Here is a 23,598-nt window from a genome sequence, read left to right as displayed (position 1 = left end):
CTATATAAAAATTAAGAAAAACCCTGGAATGAGTAGGTGTGTCCAAACGTTTGACTGGTACTGTATATATTGACAAGTGCACTTATCGATGTTTCTAGCCTAGGCTACAAATGTGGATTGTTTTGGAGTTATACGGTAAAAAAAATCACTGGTCCACATCGTCAGGCAATGGTGAAACGGGTTTACGCTCATTCTGGGGCAGCGTGAGACCATTATGGGCGAGACCGATTAACGGATATGTACCCGGAAGTGGGTGGTTGAGTTACTGACTGGTTACCACTGCATAGATACTGCCTGCTGGGATGTGGCAGAGAACCGGAGAATCGCCGTTATTGCTAGAAATCTGAGAAACCAAAAATCTGAGGCACAACTAATCACATTTTTGGCCCAATACACGGCGCTGCGGTATAATTACCGAGGCATAAACGGTAGAACACGTCGCCAAAATGATGGAAGAGATACCAGTAGATAGATTTCAGGTTCCGAGCGCTGTCCAGGGAGAGATGCAGCCACTTGTAAGTGGAATGTGTTTTTTCATTGTGGTGATAAATTAAGTCATAGGCTAATATATTCTGTTCCTATATTATGCGACTAAGCTAGCCTACTAGGTGTTTTACAACATACATTCTGGCTATAATGGATTGTTGAATTTAGATATTGGCCTGGTGATATTTTGTAGCATTTATTTTGTATCTCTGATAAAGGTAACACATGTAGCATTGTTCTTGGTAGGCAACCATAAGGTCAGTAAAACATTATGCCTGGCTTTATTGCGATGAGAAGCGAATTTAGAGAAGACCTCAATCAATAGACTATCCGTTTTTTAAGAGATTGAGATGGCGAGCTGTCATCGGTGATGCCTGGCGAAAAAAAACATCCCTACACGTTCGCAGAAGCACATCCGCTCTGGGGACAAGCATAGGCCTATGAGGCAAAGGTCAGCTTTAACACGGTCACTGCAAAAATCTTAAGTAGTTGATTGGAATGCATGTGACCGATTACGTTATTATTGAATTGTAGGCTCTTACTGAACATTACAAAGCAATCGGGTAGCCTATCAGAGCAACTAAGGCCTAGCTGATGTTCGATTTCTTCATCATGCAGAGACTGCGAGGAGCAGTATCCTCCACGACATCATATGTGGTGTTTAACTCTGAATCAAACCCACTGGTTCGCATAAGATGTTGTTAGGCATATAGTGATGTGTCTCGTCAGTAGGCCATCTTTGTTTGCTGTACAGAGTTCGTTTCTCAGGGCCCTGGGGTACAGTTGAACCTATCTGCAATAGAATAACGAGATTTCCGTTGTGGTGTAGCTTTTTGGAGCTTTGAGTGAAATGTGCATCATAGGAGTCGATGAATGGACTGTGTGCAATGAAGATGTGACTGCCTGACAACCTTTTGTGTGTGTGAATGAGAGACAAAATTGTATTAGGCTTGTATTTACTAGCCCTGAATTTACTAGCCATTCACTAGCCATGTCATGAACATCCCAGATGATATGTATGGGAGTCCTCTCTCTCTCTCTCTCTCTCTCTCTCTCTCTCTCTCTCTCTCTCTCTCTCTCTCTAGGACCCTGCATCATCCACAGCTTCTTCAGAAGCAGACTCCGACACGAGGGAGGAGGAGCCAGTCACTATTAACTACAAGCCCTCTCCTCTGCAGATGAAGATAGGTGAGTGTAAGAAGGCTGAGCCGAACTCACTGCCTGCTTCTGTTTATTTCAGCACCTTGGACAGGGGTCACATGACTGTAGAGCAATACAAAGATGTGGGAAGCAATACAAAGGCTAGGTGTACTGGAGTCAAGGCTCAATCATTCCCCAAAACCATATTACCAAAATTGAAAGGCATAAATATAAACACATTGACACATCTCATTGTGATGTCCAGTCTGTAAAATCATTGAATGAATCAAGAGTAGAAAGGAGCATTTTAGGTAGCAAATTTAGCAATTTTGTAATAAGACATGTCTTTGATGACCAACCGATCCTCATGATATCCTTTCAACAAATATGTTCCCATAAAATTTGCGAAGAGAGAGGGAAAGCCCTGGTCCCAAAGATATCCGCCCCAAGCCCCAGAAGGTCTGATATATCAAAACCTCAAGCTAGGCCCACAGCAGCCATTAGCCTGACATCTATACACTGTTTTCCTCCTCGTCTGTGTGTGATGCAACATTTAAGATTGTTAAACATTTATTTGAGTAAAAATATTCCCGACAAGTGGAACACATCACCCACAGATTTGGATACTGGGTCCTTCCACCAATTCATTGCATTTTTAGAAGTGTAACTCTCAAGAGTTTAAATAAAAAATGACTATAGTAAGTGCCTATTAAGTGCCAAATAAAGTAACACGGTTGACCATAACACGGTTGAACATTTCATCTTACATCAGCCATGAATTCCCTTGTGATAGGGGGAATGGAAGCTTGTTGTGTGCAACAGGGAGTGACAATTGAATGCAAGCATCACAATTTTTTTATTTTTCTAGCCTGTCTATCTCACGTTTCATGTTTGTATCGTCACGTACACAGGTACAGTGAAATGCCTTTCTTGCGAGCTCTTTCCCAACAATTCAGTAATCAATAGCAGTAGTACTATATAAAAAAAGTAAAGTAGAACAAAAACACACAAGAAATATAAATAAAAAGAACATGAGAAAGTAAGTATGTTATATACACGGCAATGGTGGAAAAAGTACCCAATTGTCATACTTGAGTAAAAGTAAAGATATCTTAATAGAAAATGACTCAAGTAAAAGTGAGTCACCCAGTAAATTACTACTTGAGTAAAAGTCTAAAACTATTTGGTTTTAAATATACATAATTATCAAAAGTAAACGTTATTGCTAAAATATACTTACTGTAAGTATCGAAAGTAAAAGTATAAATAATTTCAAATTCCTTATATTAAGTAAACCAGACAGCATCATTTTCTTGTTTATAAAATGTACGGATAGCCAGGAGCACACAACATTCAGACATAATTTACAAAATAAGCATTGTGTTTAGTGAGTCTGCCAGATCAGAGGCAGTAGGGGTGACTAGGGATGTTCTCTTGATAAGTGTGTGAATTGGACCATTTTCCTGTGCTGCTAAGCATTCAAAATGTACCGAGTACTTTTGGGTGTCAGGGAAAATGTATGAAGTAAAAAGTACATTATTTCTTTAGGAATGTAGTGAAGTAAAAGTAAAAGTTGTCAAAAATATCATTAGTAAAGTAAAGTACAAACACCCCAAAAAACGAATTAAGTAGTACTTTAAAGTATTTTGACTTAAGTACTTTACACCACTGTCAGTTCAAGGGTCAGTGCCAATACCATATTTACAATGGGCAGGGATCCTGGAGGTGTAAGGGTAGATATGTACAGGGTTAAGGTGACTAGGCATCAGGATATATGATAAACAGAGTAGTAGCAGTGTATATGATGATTGTATGAGTGTGTGTGTGTGTGTTGAGTCAGTAAGAATTTGTGTTATTTGTGTGTGAGCAAATTAAGTGTGTGTGTGTGTAGAGTCCTGCGAGTCTGTATACAGTCATTGCAACATAAAAAATATAGAACAGTCAATGCAGATAGTCTGTTGGTGTCAGACTTGTTGCCATGCGGAAGCAGAGAAAACCGTCTATAGCTTGGGTGGCTGGAGACATCAACATTTTTTTGGGGCTTCCATTCACACCTCCTGATATACACTACATGACCAAAAGTATGTGGAAACTCCTTCAAATGAGTGGATTCGGCTATTTCAGCCACACGCATTGCTGACAGGTGTATAAAATCGAGCACATAGCCATGCAATCTCCATAGACAAACATTGCCTTACTAAAGAGCTCAGTGACATACAACTTGGCACCGTCATAGGCTTCCACCTTACCAACGAGTCAGTTTGTCAAATATCTGCCCTGCTAGACCTATCCCTGTCAACTGTAAGTGCTGTTATTGTGAAGTGGAATGTCTAGGAGCAACATGGCTTAGGCGCAAAGTGGTAGACCACACAAGCTCAGAGAACGGAACCGCAAGGTGCTGAATCGTCTGTCCTTGGTTGCAACATCAATACTGAGTTCCAAACTGCCTCTGGAAGCAACGTCAGCACAAGAACTGTTCGTCTGAAGCTTCATGAAGTGGGTTTCCATGGCCGAGCAGCCGCACACATGCCTAAGCTCACCGTGTGCAATACCAAGCGTCGGCTGGAGTGGTGTAGACCTTGCCGCCATTGGACTCCGGAGCAGTGGAAACACGTTCTCTGAAGTGATGAATCACGCTTCACCATCTAGCAGTCTGACATACAAATCTGGGTTTGGTGGATGCCAGGAAAACGCTACCTGCCCCAATGCATATTGTCAGCTGTACAGCTTGGTGGAGGAGGAATATTCATGGTTTGGACTAGGCCCTTTAGTTCCAGTGAAGATAAGTCTTAAAACTACAGCATACAATGACATTATAGATGATTCTGTGCTTCCAACTGTGTGGCAACAGTTTGGGGAAGGCTCTTTCCTGTTTCAGCATGACAATGCCCCTGTGCACAAAGTAAGGTCCATACAGAAATAGTTTGTTGAGATCGGTATGGAAGAACTTGACTAGCCATCACAGATCCCTGACCTCAACCCCATCGAACACCTTTGGGATGAATTGGAACGCCGACTGCGAGCCAGGACTAATCGCTCAACATCAGTGCCCGACCTCACTCATGCTCTTGTGGCTGAATGGAAGCAAGTCCCCGCAGCAATGTTCTAACATCTACTGGAAGCCTTCCCAGAAGAGTGGAGGCTGTTATAGCAGCAAAGGAGGGACCAGCTCCATACTAATGCATATGATTTTGGAATGAGGTGTTCAACGAGCAGGTGTCCACATACATTTGGACATGTACTGTATGTTAATGTGGGCTATTTTTAGCACTTTTCTGGGATTCTTGATTGTTTTTATTGCTTTCCTGGGAGGCTCATCAGAGATAGACATGACAGTGATATTTATGTTTGAGTTGATAGTGCACGGTGAGCTGCACATAGTGGGCTTCCTACTCGGGCAAACCGCCTCAGTGCTAACAGTATAACTCAGGTTCATGGGCACATGATTACAGCATACAATAGCTGTAGGATTAACAGAGGCATCCAGGGGGGTTAGAGGGACATCAATTAGGTTATTCACATTATGACTGCCAGTGCCCCCGGGACAATGTACATTTGCAACATCACTATGACAACTCAGCGACACAAGGGTAGGGCTTGGGTCACCGATAAGTCATTGTCTCAACGCAGCCTTGAAATGCCTGGACAGGGTCCAGGAGCCAAGATGATTCGGATGGACGCTGTTTTTCCTGTAGAGCATCTTCTTTTTTCTGTTCTTCAGTTATAAGGTTAAGATGGCCCTTGCCTGATATATATGACACAGTACTGACTCGAAACCAGATGACCAGTTTAATGGTGTCAGGAAACTGGTCAGCTGAGAGCTGCCATGCCAGGATTTTGTCTGTGTCCTTACTGTATACACTGAGTGTACAAAACATGACTTAGACTGACCAGGTGAATGCAGGTGAAAGCTAAGATCCCTTATTGATCTCACCTGTTAAATCCACTTCAATCCGTGTAGATGAATGGGAGGAGACAGGTTAAAGAAGGATTTTTAAGCCTTGAGACAATTGAGACATGGATTGTGTATGTGTTACATTCAGAGGCTGAATGGGCAAGTACAAAAAATTTAAGTGACTTTGAACGAGGCATGGTAGTAGGTGCAAGGCGCACAAATTTGAGTGTGTCAAGAACTGCAACGCTGCTTGGTTTTTCACGCTCAACAGTTCCCCGTGCGTATCGAAAATGGTCCAGCCAACTTGACACAACTTTGGGAAGCATTGGATGCTTTCGACTCCTTGTAGAGTCATGCCCCAACAAACTGAGCCTGTTCTTAGCGCGATATTTAATATTAGGAAATGTATTTTTTTGTTCATACTCTAATGTTCTGTGGTGTGCAGAGAAACAGCGCGAGCTGACCAGGAAGGGATCACTGAAGAATGGTAATGCAGGTAGTCCAGTGAACCAGCAGCCGAAGAAAAACAATGTGATGGCCAGAACACGGTGAGAGCTGACTTTGGTCCTGATTAGGGCCTTCTTGATTTTGGCCCTACATTATTTTTTGTTTTATTTCTCCCTATCTCCCTCTTCACTGGTATCTTGAACCTCTCCTGTTTCTGTCACTCACTCACTCTCTTTTTTTCCCCTCCTGGTCTGTTCCACCTCTTCTTCCTTGTGGACTCACTCTCCTGTCCACCTATAACTCTTCCCTCTCTCCCTCTCCACAGGCTGGTGGTGCCCAATAAGGGCTACTCCTCCTTAGACCAGAGCCCCGATGAGAAGCCCCTGGTTGCCATAGATACAGACAGGTATGTGACAACATCAATGACTGTCATACACAGAAATGTCAACCATCACCCTTTAGTCTCAGATCTGCCAAACATACTGTAGATACAGCATTTAGGTTAAGGGCAGTGTGTGAGGTGAAAATACATATAAGATCAACAGTGACGACATGAATCTATGCAAATGCAAAAACCATACACTTCCATTTATGTCGCAGTGACGATGACTTCGACATGTCCAGATACTCCTCATCGGGATACTCCTCAGCCGAGGTGAGATGTGTGAGGGCCCAGGTATCTATGCACTCTGGGTAACACTACTTAAAGCCCGGTAAATATACCATCATAAGGAGAGGCAAGACAAAACTATCCTAAATTTTGTGTAGGACAGCTGACTAAAGACAGCTGCGTTCAAATAAAAACACTTGGTGGAGACAAGCCGTTGAGACCGTTTCCATGGTGATGGTACCTCTGCAATGACATAATGCAACTTTGAAACAAAGTTGCCACTGGTTGTATAGCAAGGTGTTGGAGCAAACGAGCGTCATGAAATACATGCACCAGAAATAGGGCACACATTCTGCTAGGCTAGCCAGCTAACTGCAGCAAAATACAGTCAGATCCAATATGATTGGCACCCGGGATAAAGATGAGCAAAGAAATATACAAATGCTGAGCAATATTGTATGCAAATAGTACAATTGTATTCATTCATACTAATACAATTGCTCAGAGAAAGAGATTTTGTTTAACAAGTAATAAAACAAAATCTCTAAAAGATAGGGTTAAATTATTTGCACCCCTGTTTTCAATAATCTAGCACCCTTGGCACTGAGCCTATTTCTAAAATGTTATATGAGATTGGAGAACACTTAGGGAGGGATCTTAAACTATTCCTCCGTACAGACTCTTTCCAGATCCTTGATATCCTTCGTCTGCACTTATGGACTCACCTCTTCAAATAAACCACAGGTTTTCAATGGGGTTCAAGTCCAGAGACTTAGATGGCCATTGCCATTAATTTATTTTGTCATCAATTAACAAATTCTTTGTGGATTTTGATGTGTGTTTAGGGTTATCAGTCTTTCCAAAGAGCTTTATTTTCAAGTCATCTGACCAGAGCACCGCCTTGAGTTTGCTAAATGGCATCTGCACTTGAATTGGAACCAGTGCTATGGTCAGATGACATGAAAATAGAGTTCTCTAGCCATGAATAACTGGTGGGTTTGGCGTCGAAAAACAGATGCATATGCAGAGAATAACCTCATACCTACTGTAAAATATGGTGGAGATCTTTGATGTTATGGGGATATTTTGCTTCCACTGGTCCTGGGGCCCTTGTTAGGGTCAACGCCATCATGAACTTTACCAAGTATCTGAACATCTTAGGCAAAAACCTGGTTTCCTCTGCCAGGACGCTGAAACTCGGCCACAAGTGGATTTTACAGCAACCCCAAGCACACATCAAAATTAACAAAGAAATGGTTAATTTACCGAAAAAAAAAACATTTTGCAATGGCCATCTCAGTCTCCGGAGATGAACCCCAATGAAAACCAGTGGTCTAAATTGAAAATGGCAGTCCGTATACACAGACGAAGGATATCAAGGATCTTGGAAAGATTCTGTATGGACGAATGGTCTAAGATCCCTCCCAATGTGTTCTCCAATCTCATTAAACATTCTAGAAAAAAATAAAGGAGAGGGTGCTGGAGTATTATTTTAACCCGTCTTTTTGAGATTTATTAAACTAAATGTATTCCTCTGAGCAATTGTTAGTATATTAGTATGAAATATTCTAATTTTGAAAAATGTTTGAGCATACAATATAGCTCAGTATTTGTATTATTGTAACGGCTGTCTTCCTCTGACGAGGAGTAGTAAGGATCGGAGGACCAATGCGCAGCGTGGTACGTGTTCATGCTCTTTATTAAAACAAGCGAACACTGAAACCAAACAATAAACGACACGTGAAATAACTAACCGAAACAGTTCCTTGTGGACCACACAGACACAGAAAATAATCACCCACAACTCAAAAGTGAAACCAGGCTACCTAAGTATGGTTCTCAATCAGGGACAACGATTGACAGCTGCCTCTGAATGAGAACCATACCAGGCCAAACACATAAATCCCAAAACATAGAAAAAGGAACATAGACAACCCACCCAACTGACCTGACCATACTAAAACAAAGACATAACAAAAGAACTAAGGTCAGAATGTGACAATTATTTAATTTATGCAATCTTTGCTAATCTTTGTCAAGGCTGCCAATCATTTTGGATCTGACTGTAGCTAGGTAGCTGTCTGCTTGCCTAGCGAGCTAACTGCTGGACTAAACACAGAACTTCTGCGTACTGTTCTCTGATTTTCTAAACGGACCCGTCTCTTTTCAAATCTTTAGGCGACATGAGACATTCTGAAACTAGACTGTTTGATCAAGCAAAATTTGTTCTCAAACTGCATTAAACCATCTTGTCTTGTCTCGGCCATTGTATCTGTAATGGGCTGTACAGTCATGCCAAGCCATTGCCACTCACTCCCCAACACACTCACAATCTCAAGGTTCTTTCCCTTCACAAACCTAATTACAGTAAATGCAGATTACTGTTGGATAGAAATTCAGGCTACCTATATTCATTATCCAAATATCAAACCAACACCACAACTGACTCATTCTCCAAGCCACTTACATTCATTATTTTAGCCTTATGTCTTTATCATGAAACCATTTAGCGATTGTACCAAGACTTTTTCCTGGTTTCCTGATATGATCACTGAAGTAAGTAGACTCCAGTAAATCATAGTGTTCATTGATTTCCCTGTGTAACAATATGACGAGCCTTAGTTACATGATGGGTACTCCTTGAAGACTACTAGCCAGCCTTTTTAAGTCTATGGTAACATTTCTTCAGCCTCAGTAATGTTATTGACAGACCCCTACAACCCCTAGTAATGTGACTGACCATCCAATACAACCCCTAGTAACATGCCTGACCATCCAATACACCCCCTAGTAACATGCCTGACCATCCAATACACCCCCTAGTAACATGCCCGACCATCCCCTACACCCCCTAGTAACGTGACTGACAATCACCTACACCCCTTAGCAGGGTTGGGATTATTTGTATGCAAAAGTAATACTTTACATATTCCTTGTTACTTTACAATATTACTTTGTGTGGAAATTAAAGTGTTATATTACTAGCTATATTATTTTGCGTTACTTTCATTAAAAAAATCTCAATGTTTGTTTTACTGTCAGAGGGAGCAAGGCGAGCCATGCGCGCTCTACCAAGGATTGGTCACTTACTAACTTCCTGTGGTAGTCTACAAGTGCTGCGCTATATATGGGGTGCTTGATTAGCCATATTCTGTATACTATAAGCCAAACATCTGTACAGATTTCCTATCTTTTCATTAAAAATCTTTCTCTCGAGCTGCCAGTTCTGGTTATAGATCGCTCGCACACGGACCCATAGAGATGTATAGAGTGCACACTTGCCACTAGACGGGAAAGCCCTCCCTGGGCTTTGCTACTTTATCACAGAAGCGACAATGGCAAAGATCAGTGGTGCGCCCTCTGTACATTTCTATGGACAGCACAGCCTTTCTCCACTCGCTCGAGAACTAGATGAGGAAACAAGTTGAGATTCCATCATGGAAACACACACCCGGTAGAGATATGATTCTGAAAGTAACGCACACGTTGTTTGACAAAGTAACTGTAATAATATTACCCAATTTGAAAAAGTAACACTCTACTATACTCCGTTAATCATAAAAGTAATCTGGTTACATAACGCATTCATTTGTAAACGTGTTACCTCCAACACTGCCCCTAAGTAACATGACTGACCATCACCTACAGCCCTTAGTAACATGACTGACCATCCCCTACATCCCCTAGGAACATGACTAACCATCCCCTACAGCCCCTAGGAACATGACTAACCATCCCCTACAGCCCCTAGTAACATGACCAACCATCCCCTACAGCCCCTAGGAACATGACTAACCATCCCCTACATCCCCTAGGAACATGACTAACCATCCCCTACAGCCCCTAGTAACATGACCAACCATCCCCTACAGCCCCTAGGAACATGACTGACCATCCCCTACAGCCCCTAGTAACATGACTAACCATCCCCTACATCCCATAGGAACATGACTAACCATCCCCTACAGCCCCTAGTAACATGCCTGACCATCCCCTACAGCCCCTAGTAACATGACTGACCATCCCCTACAGCCCCTAGTAACATGCCTGACCATCCCCTACAGCCCCTAGTAACATGACCAACCATCCCCTACAGCCCCTAGGAACATGACTAACCATCCCCTACATCCCCTAGGAACATGACTAACCATCCCCTACAGCCCCTAGTAACATGACCAACCATCCCCTACAGCCCCTAGGAACATGACTGACCATCCCCTACAGCCCCTAGTAACATGACTAACCATCCCCTACATCCCCTAGGAACATGACTAACCATCCCCTACAGCCCCTATTAACATGCCTGACCATCCCCTACAGCCCCTAGTAACATGACTGACCATCCCCTACAGCCCCTAGGAACATGACTAACCATCCCCTACATCCCCTAGTAAGATGACCAACCATCCCCTACAGCCCCTAGGAACATGACTGACCATCCCCTACAGCCCCTAGTAACATGACTAACCATCCCCTACATCCCCTAGGAACATGACTAACCATCCCCTACAGCCCCTATTAACATGCCTGACCATCCCCTACAGCCCCTAGTAACATGACTGACCATCCCCTACAGCCCCTAGGAACATGACTAACCATCCCCTACATCCCCTAGTAAGATGACTGACCATCCCCTACACCCCTAGTAAGATGACTGACCATCCCCTACACCCCTAGTAAGATGACTGACCATCCCCTACACCCCTAGTAAGATGACTGACCATCCCCTACACCCCTAGGAACATGACTAACCATCCCCTACAGCCCCTAGGAACATGACTAACCATCCCCTACACCCCTAGTAAGATGACTGACCATCCCCTACAGCCCCTAGGAACATGACTGACCATCCCCTACACCCCTAGTAAGATGACTGACCATCCCCTACATCCCTAGGAACATGACTAACCATCCCCTACATCCCCTAGGAACATGACTAACCATCCCCTACACCCCTAGTAAGATGACTGACCATCCCCTACAGCCCCTAGTAAGATGACTGACCATCCCCTACAGCCCTAGTAAGATGACTGACCATCCCCTAGTAAGATGATCCCCTACAGCCCCTAGTAAGATGACTGACCATCCCCTACAGCCCTAGTAAGATGACTGACCATCCCCTACATCCCCGAGGAACATGACTAACCATCCCCTACAGCCCCTAGGAACATGACTAACCATCCCCTACACCCCTAGTAAGATGACTGACCATCCCCTACACCCCTAGGAACATGACTAACCATCCCCTACAGCCCCTAGGAACATGACTAACCATCCCCTACATCCCTAGTAAGATGACTGACCATCCCCTACACCCCTAGTAAGATGACTGACCATCCCCTACAGCCCTAGTAAGATGACTGACCATCCCCTACACCCCTAGGAACATGACTAACCATCCCCTACATCCCCTAGGAACATGACTAACCATCCCCTACACCCCTAGTAAGATGACTGACCATCCCCTACAGCCCCTAGTAAGATGACTGACCATCCCCTACAGCCCTAGTAAGATGACTGACCATCCCCTACAGCCCCTAGTAAGATGACTGACCATCCCCTACACCCCTAGTAAGATGACTGACCATCCCCTACATCCCCTAGGAACATGACTAACCATCCCCTACAGCCCCTAGGAACATGACTAACCATCCCCTACACCCCTAGTAAGATGACTGACCATCCCCTACACCCCTAGTAAGATGACTGACCATCCCCTACACCCCTAGTAAGATGACTAAACATCCCCTACAGCCCCTAGGAACATGACTAACCATCCCCTACACCCCTAGTAAGATGACTGACCATCCCCTACACCCCTAGTAAGATGACTGACCATCCCCTACACCCCTAGTAAGATGACTGACCATCCCCTACACCCCTAGGAACATGACAACCATCCCCTACACACCTAGTAAGATGACTGACCATCCCCTACATCCCCTAGGAACATGGCTGACAATCCCCTACAGCCCCTAGTAACATGGCTGACCATCCCCTACAGCCCCTCGTAACATGGCTGACAATCCCCTACAGCCCCTAGTAACATGGCTGACAATCCCCTACACCCCTAGTAACATGTCCATTATCTCCACCCTCACAGCAAATCAACCAGGACCTGAATATTCAGCTGTTGAAGGATGGTTACCGGCTGGACGAGATCCCTGACGACGAGGACCTGGATCTGATCCCGCCCAAATCTGTCAACCCCACCTGCATGTGCTGCCAAGCCTCTTCCTCCACCGCCTGTCAAATCCAGTAGCTCACGCATGCGCAATATGTTCACTCTGTCACTGGAGCAGCGACAGAGAGAATTGACAGAACATGATAATTATATGACAACAAATAATTAAGACGAGGAGAATTAAGACAAAAATACACCAACATTTTCAAATACGACTAACAGTGATTACTTCCTCCTATGGTAGGACATGCACTTCTGTTTGTGTTTGAGGCTTCTCAGATGCCTCCTCCGGGCCAACATTGTGTTAGACAAGTGAAAATGATTACGAAATCATTTTCATGTCCCTAAGAATAAGACATATTATTGTAACTGCTGCTGATCAAAGCTGCTCTGCTTACCTGACTTCAAGGTCATATTTATTGCATTTTATTCAGTATCTTTTAATGGTCATGGACTTTTTATTTGAAGGATCTGTATGATTGTACATGCTGGGGTGTCTTTTGAAGATTCATATCTGGTTATGTTATATCTGGTATCTGTATTTTGGTACTGAAAGCAGGGTTGTGTAGCACCGGCCAGGTCAATACACTCATTCAGTCTACATTCTTGCCCTCTTTCTTATTTTTTTTTATTGGTTTGAGGTATTTATGGTTTTGGTTTTTAGGGATGAATGTATTGCAAAGGGATGACATGCATGATGAGCACCTACTGTAAATGGATTGGGAGATCTTACTGCTGCACACTGCTAATTTTGGCCATTCTTCGTTGATTTATCACTTTTGAATGTATAATTCTTGCACATTCGAATTTGTTTGGGTTCTAAGGTGATATGCGTACATTTGTCCCTAATCTGCCATGATCCTTATTCAAGAGGAAGATATAGAATTCATACTTTGCTCACTTATCATTGGATTCATTCTAGAACACAATGATTTCACAGCTAGATTACTATATTCACCCCCATAGAGGCCACAGGGAACAAGTGTTTGTGTAAAAGTATCCGCTGACATCCAATATCCTTTTGGATACAGCCTGTTATGACATCCTACCATGTCCCTCCCACAGTGTGTCTAACTAACCACTCCTCAATGACATCCTGCTAACAAGTCTTGATTGGCACAATCATTCTAAATAATGTCAAAGGAGGACACACATGCATCATCAACTAAATGAGTGGGGTGCAATTGGAACGTGATCTAGTGATCATACGTATCATTAACTTTGAGCACTAATCCCTCACTATCACCCTCACTCAAACACCCTTCAGAGTTGATTTGCGATTAGAGTATGCCTGAAGTACAGAACATTCAAACAAAATGTGTACATTTATTGCCAGTCTCATGACTTAACGTATTTCAAAGAGATTTGCAATATATGAAGGTATGCATTTTTAAAAAATTACAAAAAAATAAATGATGATTATGTTCTCATGTGGACACTTCCATTCCAGTATTTAACAGTGTTATTGTTCTGTGTAGTGTATGATATCAATAAACACAAAGCCATCTGAACCTGCTCTCTAATATCTACAGTTCTGGACATAAAAAAAGTTCATTTTCCAAATTGCTTTGCTACATCCAGTTATTGTTAATATGACAAAAACGTGCAGGGTGACGGCAAGTAGTAAGTACAGCTGTGGGGCTTGGCATGCACTCTGTTGATCATATGGGTAGGGTAAGTGTACGGTAATTGCATCACATAGATCATACAGATGTACAAAGTTAATTGTTTTAATGTTAAAGGTCTCTGACAATTAATTACACAGGTATTTACCGGGAGAAGGAGTATCATAGGTTATCCACAGATGCACGTTGAAAATGACAGCATCAGACTTTCAGACGATTAAAACAACTTCAAAACTTCAATAATGCTGATGCAGAAATGCAAGCTGAGAGGCACAGATTATTACACAAACCCCTATGCAAATAACAAAATGAATGTACAAAGTTTAAAAAATGTTGAGAATTATTTTTGTTTGTTAATTTCGCAGTACTGCAAATGTTGTAGTAGTAATCTAAGATGCAACAGAACTTCACATTGTATTTATTTGACACCAATCTCAGTTTGATGAGTATCCCATAAATGAATACCCATTTAACTGCACTGCTTTGTGGTAGCCTATAATTTAGGCAATTTATTATCAACTACTAGCACAAACATGACTGCCAAGGTGATTTATACTATTACATTATGAGGCACTTTTCTACACAAGGCCTCTCATTGTCTGGCAGTGTAAAAACATTGTCCAAATAAACAAACATTTCAGTGACGATATTGCTCACACCACCAGGGGTCACTACAGACCAGTACAAAGCTATTACTAAACAGAAAACACACAGAGTCGTGTTCAGTAGGGCACTGGGCACACAGTTGCAAAACATTTTTATAAACATTTAACAGAAAGTAAAGTAACTAGCCTACACTCAGAAAAAAAGGTTTCAAAAGGGTTCTTTAGCTGTCCCCGTAGGATAACCCTTTTTGGTTCCAGGTAGAAATAACCCTTTTGGGTTCCATGTAGAACCCTCTGTGGGAAGGGTTCTAAATGGAACTGAAAAGGGTTCTACCTGGAACCAAAAATAGTTATTCAAAGGGTTCTCCTATGGAGACAGCTGAACAACCCCTTTTAGGTTCAAGATAGGACCTTTTTTCTAAGAGAACTCCACCTACCTGTAGTGTATTTTGTTGTGTGTTTGTTTGTGCTTGCGCATGCGTGTGTCTCACATACCAGTTGGACTCTGGTCTCCAGAGTCGGAGAGGGAGGCAAAGGAGCGGTGTCTTCTGACAGTTGGGCCCTGAAGAAGCATGATGGAGTGGAAGCCTGGTGGGGGAGTGCATGTTTGTCACATAGCGGGCAGGTGAAGCGCTTCTCCCCCAGTATGTGTGTAGTAGTGGCACGTCAACTCATCTGAATGCGAAAATCTCAGCCTGACCAGGTACACTGGAATGGCCTCTCGCCTGGAGACCATAGCCACCAAGAGACAAAGAGGGAATAATTTGAGTCATTCTCAGGAGTTCTCAATGACAGTATGACAAAGGCAAAAAAATCATAACAAATCAAATTAGCCAACATTGCATTCCAAAGGTGTGCAATTGAGTGGAAATGTCGGTTTTGAGACCACTTATTTATTGGAATTACAGATCGGTAACTGGAGGTGTAATACTTAATAACTTACTATAAGCACATAAGAGCTTTTAAAATATTGCAATTTGCCTGACGGTTTTGGTATCCGCTCGTCATGATCCATTACACCTCATGATGGCACAAAAGCTTAATTGAAAGGGACTTTTCTTTCTTTAAACATGTACAGTATCAGTCAGTATTGGACACACCTACCCATTCAAGGGGTTTTCTTTACTTTTACTATTTTCTACATTGTAGAATAATATTGAAGACATCAAAACTATGAAATAACAGATATGGAATCATGTAGTAACCAAAAAAGTGTTAAACAAATCCAAATATATTTTAGATTTTAGATTATTCAAAGTAGCCACCCTTTGCCTTGATGACAGATTTGCACAACTTGGCATTCTCTCAACCAGCTTCACCTGGAATGCTTTTCCAGCAGTTTTGAAAGAGTTTCTACATATGCTAAGCACTTGTTGGCTGCTTTTCCTTAACTTTGCAGTCCGACTCATTCCAAACCATCTCAATTGGGTTGAGGTTGAGTGATTGTGGAGGCCAGGTCATCTGATGCAGCACCCTATCACTCTCCTTGGTCAAATAGCCCTTACACAGCCTGGAAGTGTGTTGGGTCATTGTCCTGTTGAATAACAAATGATAGTCCCACTAAGCGCAAACCAGAAGGGATGGCGTATCGCTGCAGAATTCTGTGGGTGCCATGCTGGTTAAGTGTGCCTTGAACTGTAAATAAATCAGCGATAATGTCACCAGCAAAGCACCCCCACACCATCACACCTCCTCCTCCATGCTTCATGTTGGGAACCACACATACGGAGCTCATCCGTTCACCTACTCTGCGTCTCACAAAGACACGGCGGGTGGAACCAAAAATCTAAAATTTGAACTCATCAGACTGTATAATGTCCATTGTTCACGTTTCTTGGCCTAAGCAAGCCTCTTGTTCTTATTGGTGTCGTTTAGTGGTGGTTTCTTTACAGATATTCGACCATGAAGGCTTGATTCACGCAGTCTCCCCTGAACAGTTGACGTTGAGATGTGTCTGTTACTTGAACCCTGTGAAGCATTTATTTGGGCTGCAATTTCTGAAGCTGGTAACTCTAATGAACTTATCCTCTGTGGCAGAGGTAACTCTGGTTCTTCGTTTCCTGTGGCGATCCTCATGAGAGCCAGTTTCATCATAGCGCTTGATGGTTTTTGCAACTGCACTTGAAGAAATGTTCAAAGCTCTTGAAATCTTCCAGATATAAAATATATATATATATTTTACCTTTATTTAACAACGCAAGTCAGTTAAGAACAAATTCTTATTTTCAATGATGGCCTAGGAACAGTGGGTTAACTGAATTGTTGAGGGGCAGAATGACAGATTTTTACCTTGTCAGCTCGGGATTTGATCTTGCGCTCTAACCACGAGGCTACTTGCTGCCCCAAAGATTGACCGACCTTCATGTCTTAACCTGTTGAACCTATGGGGGCCCTGTGTCATTATTGGATAAAAAGACGTGCCCGTTTTAAGCGCAATATTTTGTCACGAAAAGATGCTCGACTATGCATGGAATTGACAGCCTTGGAAAGACACAACTCTGACGTCTCCAAAACTGCAAAGTTATTATCTGTGCGTGCCCCAGAACTAATGCAACAGGCGAAACCAAGATGAAGTTTCATACAGGAAATGCCCCAGATTCTGAAGGCGCTGTGTTCCAATGTCTCCTTATATGGCTGTGAATGCGCCAGGAATGAGCCTGCGCTTTCTGTCTATTCCCCGAGGTGTCTGCAGCATTGTGACGTGTTTGTAGGCATATCATTGGAAGATTGACCATAAGAGACTACATTTACCTGGTGTCCCGCCCGGTGTCCTGTGTGCGTAATCTGTAGGTCCATGCGCGTTCCATTTCTTCAGAATTTAAAGTAAACTGCCACGATGGATTTTATCGTCGATAGATATGTGAAAAACACCTTGAGGATTGATTCTAAACATCGTTTGCCATGTTTCTGTCGATATTATGGAGTTAATTTGGAAAAAAGTTTGCGTTTTAATGACTTATTATTATTATTTTTTCCTTACCCAAACGCGATGAACAAAACGGAGCGATTAGTCGACACAAATAATATTTTTTGTAAAAACGGAACATTTGCTATCTAACAGAGTCTCCTCATTGAAAACATCTGAAGTTCTTCAAAGATAAATGATTTTATTTGAATGCTTTTATGGTTTTTGTGGAAAATGTTGCATGCTGAATGCTAATGCTAAATGGTACGTTAGCCATCAATACTGTTACACAAATGCTTGTTTTGCAATGGTTGAAAAGCATATTTTGAAAATCTGAGATGACAGTGTTGTTAACAAAAGGCTAAGCTTGAGAGCAAATAGATTAATTTAATTTAATTTGCGATTTTCATGAATAGTTAACGTTGTGTTATGCTAATGAGCTTGCTGATAGATTTACACAATCCTGGATACAGGGTTTTTTCGTAGCTAAACGTGACGCAGAAAACGGAGCGATTTGTCCTAAACAAATCATCTTTCAGGAAAAACTGAACATTTGCTATCTGAGAGTCTCCTCATTGAAAACATCTGAAGTTCTTCAAAGGTAAATGATTTTATTTGAATGCTTTTCTGTTTTTTTGTGTAAATGTTGCCTGCTGAATGCTAACGCTAAATGATACGTTAGCCATTTACATTTACATTTTACATTTAAGTCATTTAGCAGACGCTCTTATCCAGAGCGACTTACAAATTGGTGCGTTCACCTTATGACATCCAGTGGAACAGCCACTTTACAATAGTGCATCTAAATCTTTTAAGGGGGGGGGTGAGAAGGATTACTTTATCCTATCCTAGGTATTCCTTAAAGAGCCATCAATACTGTTACACAAATGCTTGTTTTGCAATGGTTGAGAAGCATATTTTGAAAATCTGAGATGACAGTGTTGTTAACAAAAGGCTAAGCTTGAGAGCAAATAGATTAATTTCATTTCATTTGCGATTTTCATGAATAGTTAACGTTGCGTTATGGTAATGAGCTTGAGGCTGTAGTCACGATACCAGATCCGGGATGGCTCGACGCAAGAAGTTAAAGTAATGGACTGTTGTTTCTCTTTGCTTATTTGAGATGTTCTTGCCATAATGTGGACTTCGGCTTTACCAAATAGGGCTATCATCTGTATACCACCCCTACCTTGTCACAACATAACTGATTGGCTCAAGCACAATAAGAAGGAAAGAAAGTTAAAATTCCACAAATTAACATTTAACAAGGCACACCTGCTAATTGACAACCTCATGAAGCTTTTCGAGAGAATGCCAAGAGTGTGCAAAGCTGTCATCAGGGCAAAGGGTGGCTACTTTGAAGAATCTGAAATATAAAATATATTTTGATTTGTTTAACACTTTTGGTTACTACATGATTCCATACGTTTTACATCATAGTTTTTATGTCTACAATGTAGAAAATAGTAAAAATAAAGAAACCCTGGAATGAGTAGGTGTGTCCAAACTTTTGACTTGTACTGTACATTGTGAAAGAATCCTAAAGTCAAACATTTTTGAATTACCCACAATCCTCTAAAATTTGAGGCATATGGTAAGACATGAAATGCAAGGTGATTAAAACCAAAGACTTCCAATTTCTTCAATCACTCAATTTGCTCTCTCTGGTTATCCTCGTGAAAGATAATTACATTTTGAGCAACATATTTCATTGGATTTATTCTTAGATTTGTTGGGGTAAAATGAAAGTAGCAAATCAGTGAAACGACAAATCATTTTTTGTAAAGATATTTTGGGGTTATTTTGAAAATTATTGAGACAGTTATGAAATGACAGCGGGATACAGATAGGTGGGATAAACAGATTGAAGGGTTGGAGCTGGGAATTTAACCCCGGTCTTTGGTGGGGAAAGGGGTGACGTGTCTAAACTGGGTGCACTATCGCTAAACCACGGGTCTGTTCGACTTGCATACATATGTATATGTTTTTTTTATTGCCAATTTCACCCCAGAATAATTTCTTACATAATGTTTTACTATTGATAGAGGAATTCTAAATTCCTGTATGTTTTATTGCCAAAACCAATTAGCACTCATTTCTAATTCATTAATGAGTTGTAAGTTCATTAATTATGCATGAAGTAGATTGAGACCAGTCTTAAAAGCCAAAAGTAACAGCGTTTATTACAAGAGAGTACTAAATGCATACACACATTTCCACAGGTTATAAACTGGAAATGACATCATCAGTTTCCCACCCTCTCTCCGATTCTCACAAGAGCCCATTGTTTTTAGGTCTGGAACTCTTCTTCTACCCCCCCATAAACTACATTCCAAACTGTCTAAAAGATATACTTTTCTCCACTAATGGAACACCATCCAAACCTTTCTTATCTGTCTGAAAAGCTATAGCATCTCTCCCCCTTAAACCCCCCAAGAGGCACAGACAATTAATTCATTCTGCTTACATTTTCAGTAACAGCCTAGAACCAAGAACCCATACTTTTCATACCATAACATAATAATATTAGAATAAATGGTTCTAATCAATAATGTATACATAATTAATCATTTCAACCATAATTTCCTCTATCAACTATATACCGCTATTTTTGCACGGACCGGTTTGGGTTTTTACTTTACATTCTATAACGGTATTTGAATGTTTGGTTTGTTAAATGTGATACGCCGTGTGTAAAGTCCATTTTCATAGTTTACTCTGCTACTTGAGTCATCCCTCTCCGCTGTCTCCATGCTGCTAGTCCCACCCCGTCACTCAAGGAGCGCCTTTGTTGTTGCTTTACCACGAGACCCTTTTGTTCAGTCTGCATGGTCAATGCAGCACATGCAACAATGTTGATGACAACAATGATAATGTTGTTTCCACTTTGATCTTAATATAAATCCGCAAGCGTTCTATAATTAAAATATTAGTGTGTTTCTTACATCTGTAAACTGCTAGTTTGTATTTTCTTCAGCATGTTGTTTCTGCAACAGTATCTTCTAAATCAATGAGGAATAGGCGAAACATGGATATGTTGGTTACACGAATAAAGAATTAATGTAGCCAAAGATTATAGGGTCCCCTAGGAAACACTGAACATAACTTTTGTTCCCACCCTGTCACAATAACTCATCCATGGCATTTTCATTCGCATGTCATGTCAAACAACACTGTATTCAAAGTGCCCACTATGATTTATATTATATCAACAAAACAAAAAAACCTGCCGCCCCAAATGCTCTGAGACCAGGTTGGTTTAAATGGTAGGCTATAAATATAAGCCTAGAAGTTTAAATGTGTGTGTCAAAGAGAACTGCACCACCACCTGCATGTTCCTCTATGCCCATGGTCACACCCCCGCTTTTTGAATAACAGAAATGCACACATACCAGTAGGTCTATTCCAGCGCATACGCATGATGGTTATCTAGATTCTTTATGAAGACCAAACTATGAGAGAGAGAGAGAGCGAGAGAGAGAGAGAGCCTTGTGATTTTTCAATAATCCATAAAAACAGATCCAATCCTTCTGAAAAACGGACTGGTCAATATTATGTCCTCAATCATCCCTGCACCAGTGTGCGCCTACAGAATGAAACAGTAGCCAGGCTAAGAATCTAAGAATGTAACTCCCGTGTTTTTACCCTAAAATGTATTTTCTTTATAGTCAGAGATAACGCTATGTAGCATAACCTTTACAAAACGTATCAAGTGGGCTTTGAGGTGGGATGACTTGCCATACATATTCCCACAGCTGCTGAATGGGCAACAATATATATCCTCTGGGGACACGTGCATAATCACAGCCTTATTGTTCTGTTGCGCCCTTGCAGTACCCCGGCTGTCCCTGCTCACCCGGTGACCACACCGGTGTCCGCTAATCTGGCTGTTGGCATCACTTTGGCCCAGATATCTACTACCCCAACCACATGTCCCACTGCGTGTGTTCTGGTTACATTTGTTCAGGTCGAGCAAAATCATCACCACCATTAACAAAATCCTGTTTTCTTGGTTCTCTTTCGACATGTCCTGTGTCGGTTTGGCATCGGGACAACCGTCCGTCGGTGGCCGGTTAGAGATGGAAAAAGAAACACTGTGCAGTGAGATCAACCTCCGTCATTGCCGAAGCCTTTTCTTTTGCCGATAAAAAATGAGTTCTCTACACGGATGCTGCTATATTCAGCTTTAACCTCTTCAGTCGACCCTCTACTTTTTTGAACATTCTGTTAAAAATCGCGCAACATTTCAGCGCCCTGCTACTCATGCCAGGAATATAGTATATGCATTTGCTTAGTCTGTGTGGATAGAAAACACTCAGACGTTTAAAAAACTGGTTAAATCACTGCTGTGGCTTTACCAGAACGGCATTTACATCGAAAAGCACAGGAAAAACTGATCACTGAAAATGGGGAAAATATATCCATGCGCTACGTGAACCACAATTAATTGACTGAGGTTGCAGTACCTACAGCTTCCACAGGGTGTCTAGAGTCTTGTCATTTCCCTTCGAGTTTTTTCTTGGTCAAACACATACAGGACACCGTATCTAATCCGGTCTAGGACCGGATATTTTCGTTGAGTTTCTAGCCGGACATTTTTCCAGACGGACAGCTAATGATCTTTACATCGCCTCCTGATGAATTTTATCGCTTATTAACGTTTACTAATACCTAAAGTTGCATTACAAACGTATTTCGAAGTGTTTTGTGAAAGTTTATCGTCGACTTTTTGAATTTTAAAAAATGACGTTACGTTTTGAAACGATGTTTTTTTCGTTTATCACACAGTCTACATATAACGATATCTAGGCTTTATATGGACCGATTTAATCGAAATAAAGACCCAAATAGTGTTTATGGGACATCTAGGAGTGCCAACAAAGAAGATGGTGAAAGGTAATGAATGTTTTCTATTTTATTGTGCGGTTTGTGTAACGCCGAAATGCTAATTATTTTGTTTACGTCCCCTGTGGGTCTTTTGGGGTGTTGCATGCTATCAGATAATAGCTTCTCATGCTTTCGCCGAAAAGCATTTTAAAAATCTGACTTGTTGCCTGGATTCACAACGAGTGTAGCTTTAATTCGATACCCTGCATGTGTATTTTAATGAACTTTTGAGTTTTAACTAATACTATTAGCATTTAGCGTAGCGCATTTGCATTTCCAGAGCTCTAGTTGGGACGCAAGCGTCCCGAGTAGAAGCAACAGGTTAATAAATCGACTCTCCTTGTGATTTGTCAGGAAGCTGAGCTATCTTCACATCGCGGTGATTTCAGGAACCATGTGGGTTTTAGGTTTCACACTTTTGTCTTTGTGAATATGTTTAATGAAATGTGACAAATAAGCACCCTTTTGGTGTCTAGGCTACTAACTATATAACACTAAACTTTAAAAGTATTGCGGTTTGTTTTATTCATCTGTAGCCTGTATGGAATAAACACGGTCCTGGAGTAAACTCGTGGGGCATTTATGGGTTACATTATTCAAGAATCAATTAGGAAATATCAATCATTTAAAAAGACATTTGAACAGTGCCCCAAATCCTGACTGTAGTTTACCATTTACTTTGGGAGTAATTTCCATTAAAGCTCAGGGTTATAATAATTAGGCTTATTGTATTTTTAATTAGAGACAGCGTGTTTTCATGTTTCAGACAACATGTCACGTGGTTTGTAATTTTACGGTCAAGGAAAGCCACTAA

The 23,598-nt window shown here is 41.5% G+C and overlaps 2 protein-coding genes across 2 annotated transcripts; one reads left to right on the top strand and one right to left on the bottom strand.

Annotated features, from left to right (window-relative positions):
• The first annotated feature begins 262 nt into the window (after positions 1–262).
• On the top strand, positions 263–14,273 carry LOC115139820 (protein FAM219A-like). Its single transcript, XM_029677632.2, has 6 exons — positions 263–515; positions 1,572–1,674; positions 5,967–6,069; positions 6,294–6,374; positions 6,569–6,623; positions 12,682–14,273. Exons 1-6 carry the CDS (start codon positions 447–449, stop codon positions 12,838–12,840), a joined length of 570 nt encoding a protein of 189 aa, XP_029533492.1. The 5' UTR covers positions 263–446; the 3' UTR covers positions 12,841–14,273.
• A 1,206-nt stretch (positions 14,274–15,479) lies between these two features.
• On the bottom strand, positions 15,480–22,018 carry klf9 (Kruppel like factor 9). Its single transcript, XM_065026054.1, is given in 7 exon segments — positions 15,480–15,563; positions 15,566–15,634; positions 15,636–15,685; positions 15,688–15,717; positions 21,474–21,483; positions 21,592–21,984; positions 21,986–22,018. Coding segments are annotated over 7 exon segments (669 nt in total).
• Between the last annotated feature and the right edge of the window lie 1,580 nt (positions 22,019–23,598).

Source organism: Oncorhynchus nerka, linkage group LG13 (assembly GCF_034236695.1).
Source record: "Oncorhynchus nerka isolate Pitt River linkage group LG13, Oner_Uvic_2.0, whole genome shotgun sequence".
NCBI classification, from domain to species: domain Eukaryota; kingdom Metazoa; phylum Chordata; class Actinopteri; order Salmoniformes; family Salmonidae; genus Oncorhynchus; species Oncorhynchus nerka.
Note: the sequence above shows the minus strand (reverse complement) of the source record. Positions and strands in the feature narration are given on the sequence as shown.

What these genes read in the sequence shown, in the direction of transcription:
- LOC115139820 (XM_029677632.2), top strand. Translation starts at nt 447, where the DNA reads ATGATGGAAGAGATACCAGTAGATAGATTTCAGGTTCCGAGCGCTGTC. An exon ending in TCCTCTGCAGATGAAGATAG is followed by an intron (nt 1,675 to 5,966) that starts GTGAGTGTAAGA and finishes TGTGGTGTGCAG; the next exon opens with AGAAACAGCGCGAGCTGACC. An exon ending in GTTGCCATAGATACAGACAG is followed by an intron (nt 6,375 to 6,568) that starts GTATGTGACAAC and finishes TTTATGTCGCAG; the next exon opens with TGACGATGACTTCGACATGT.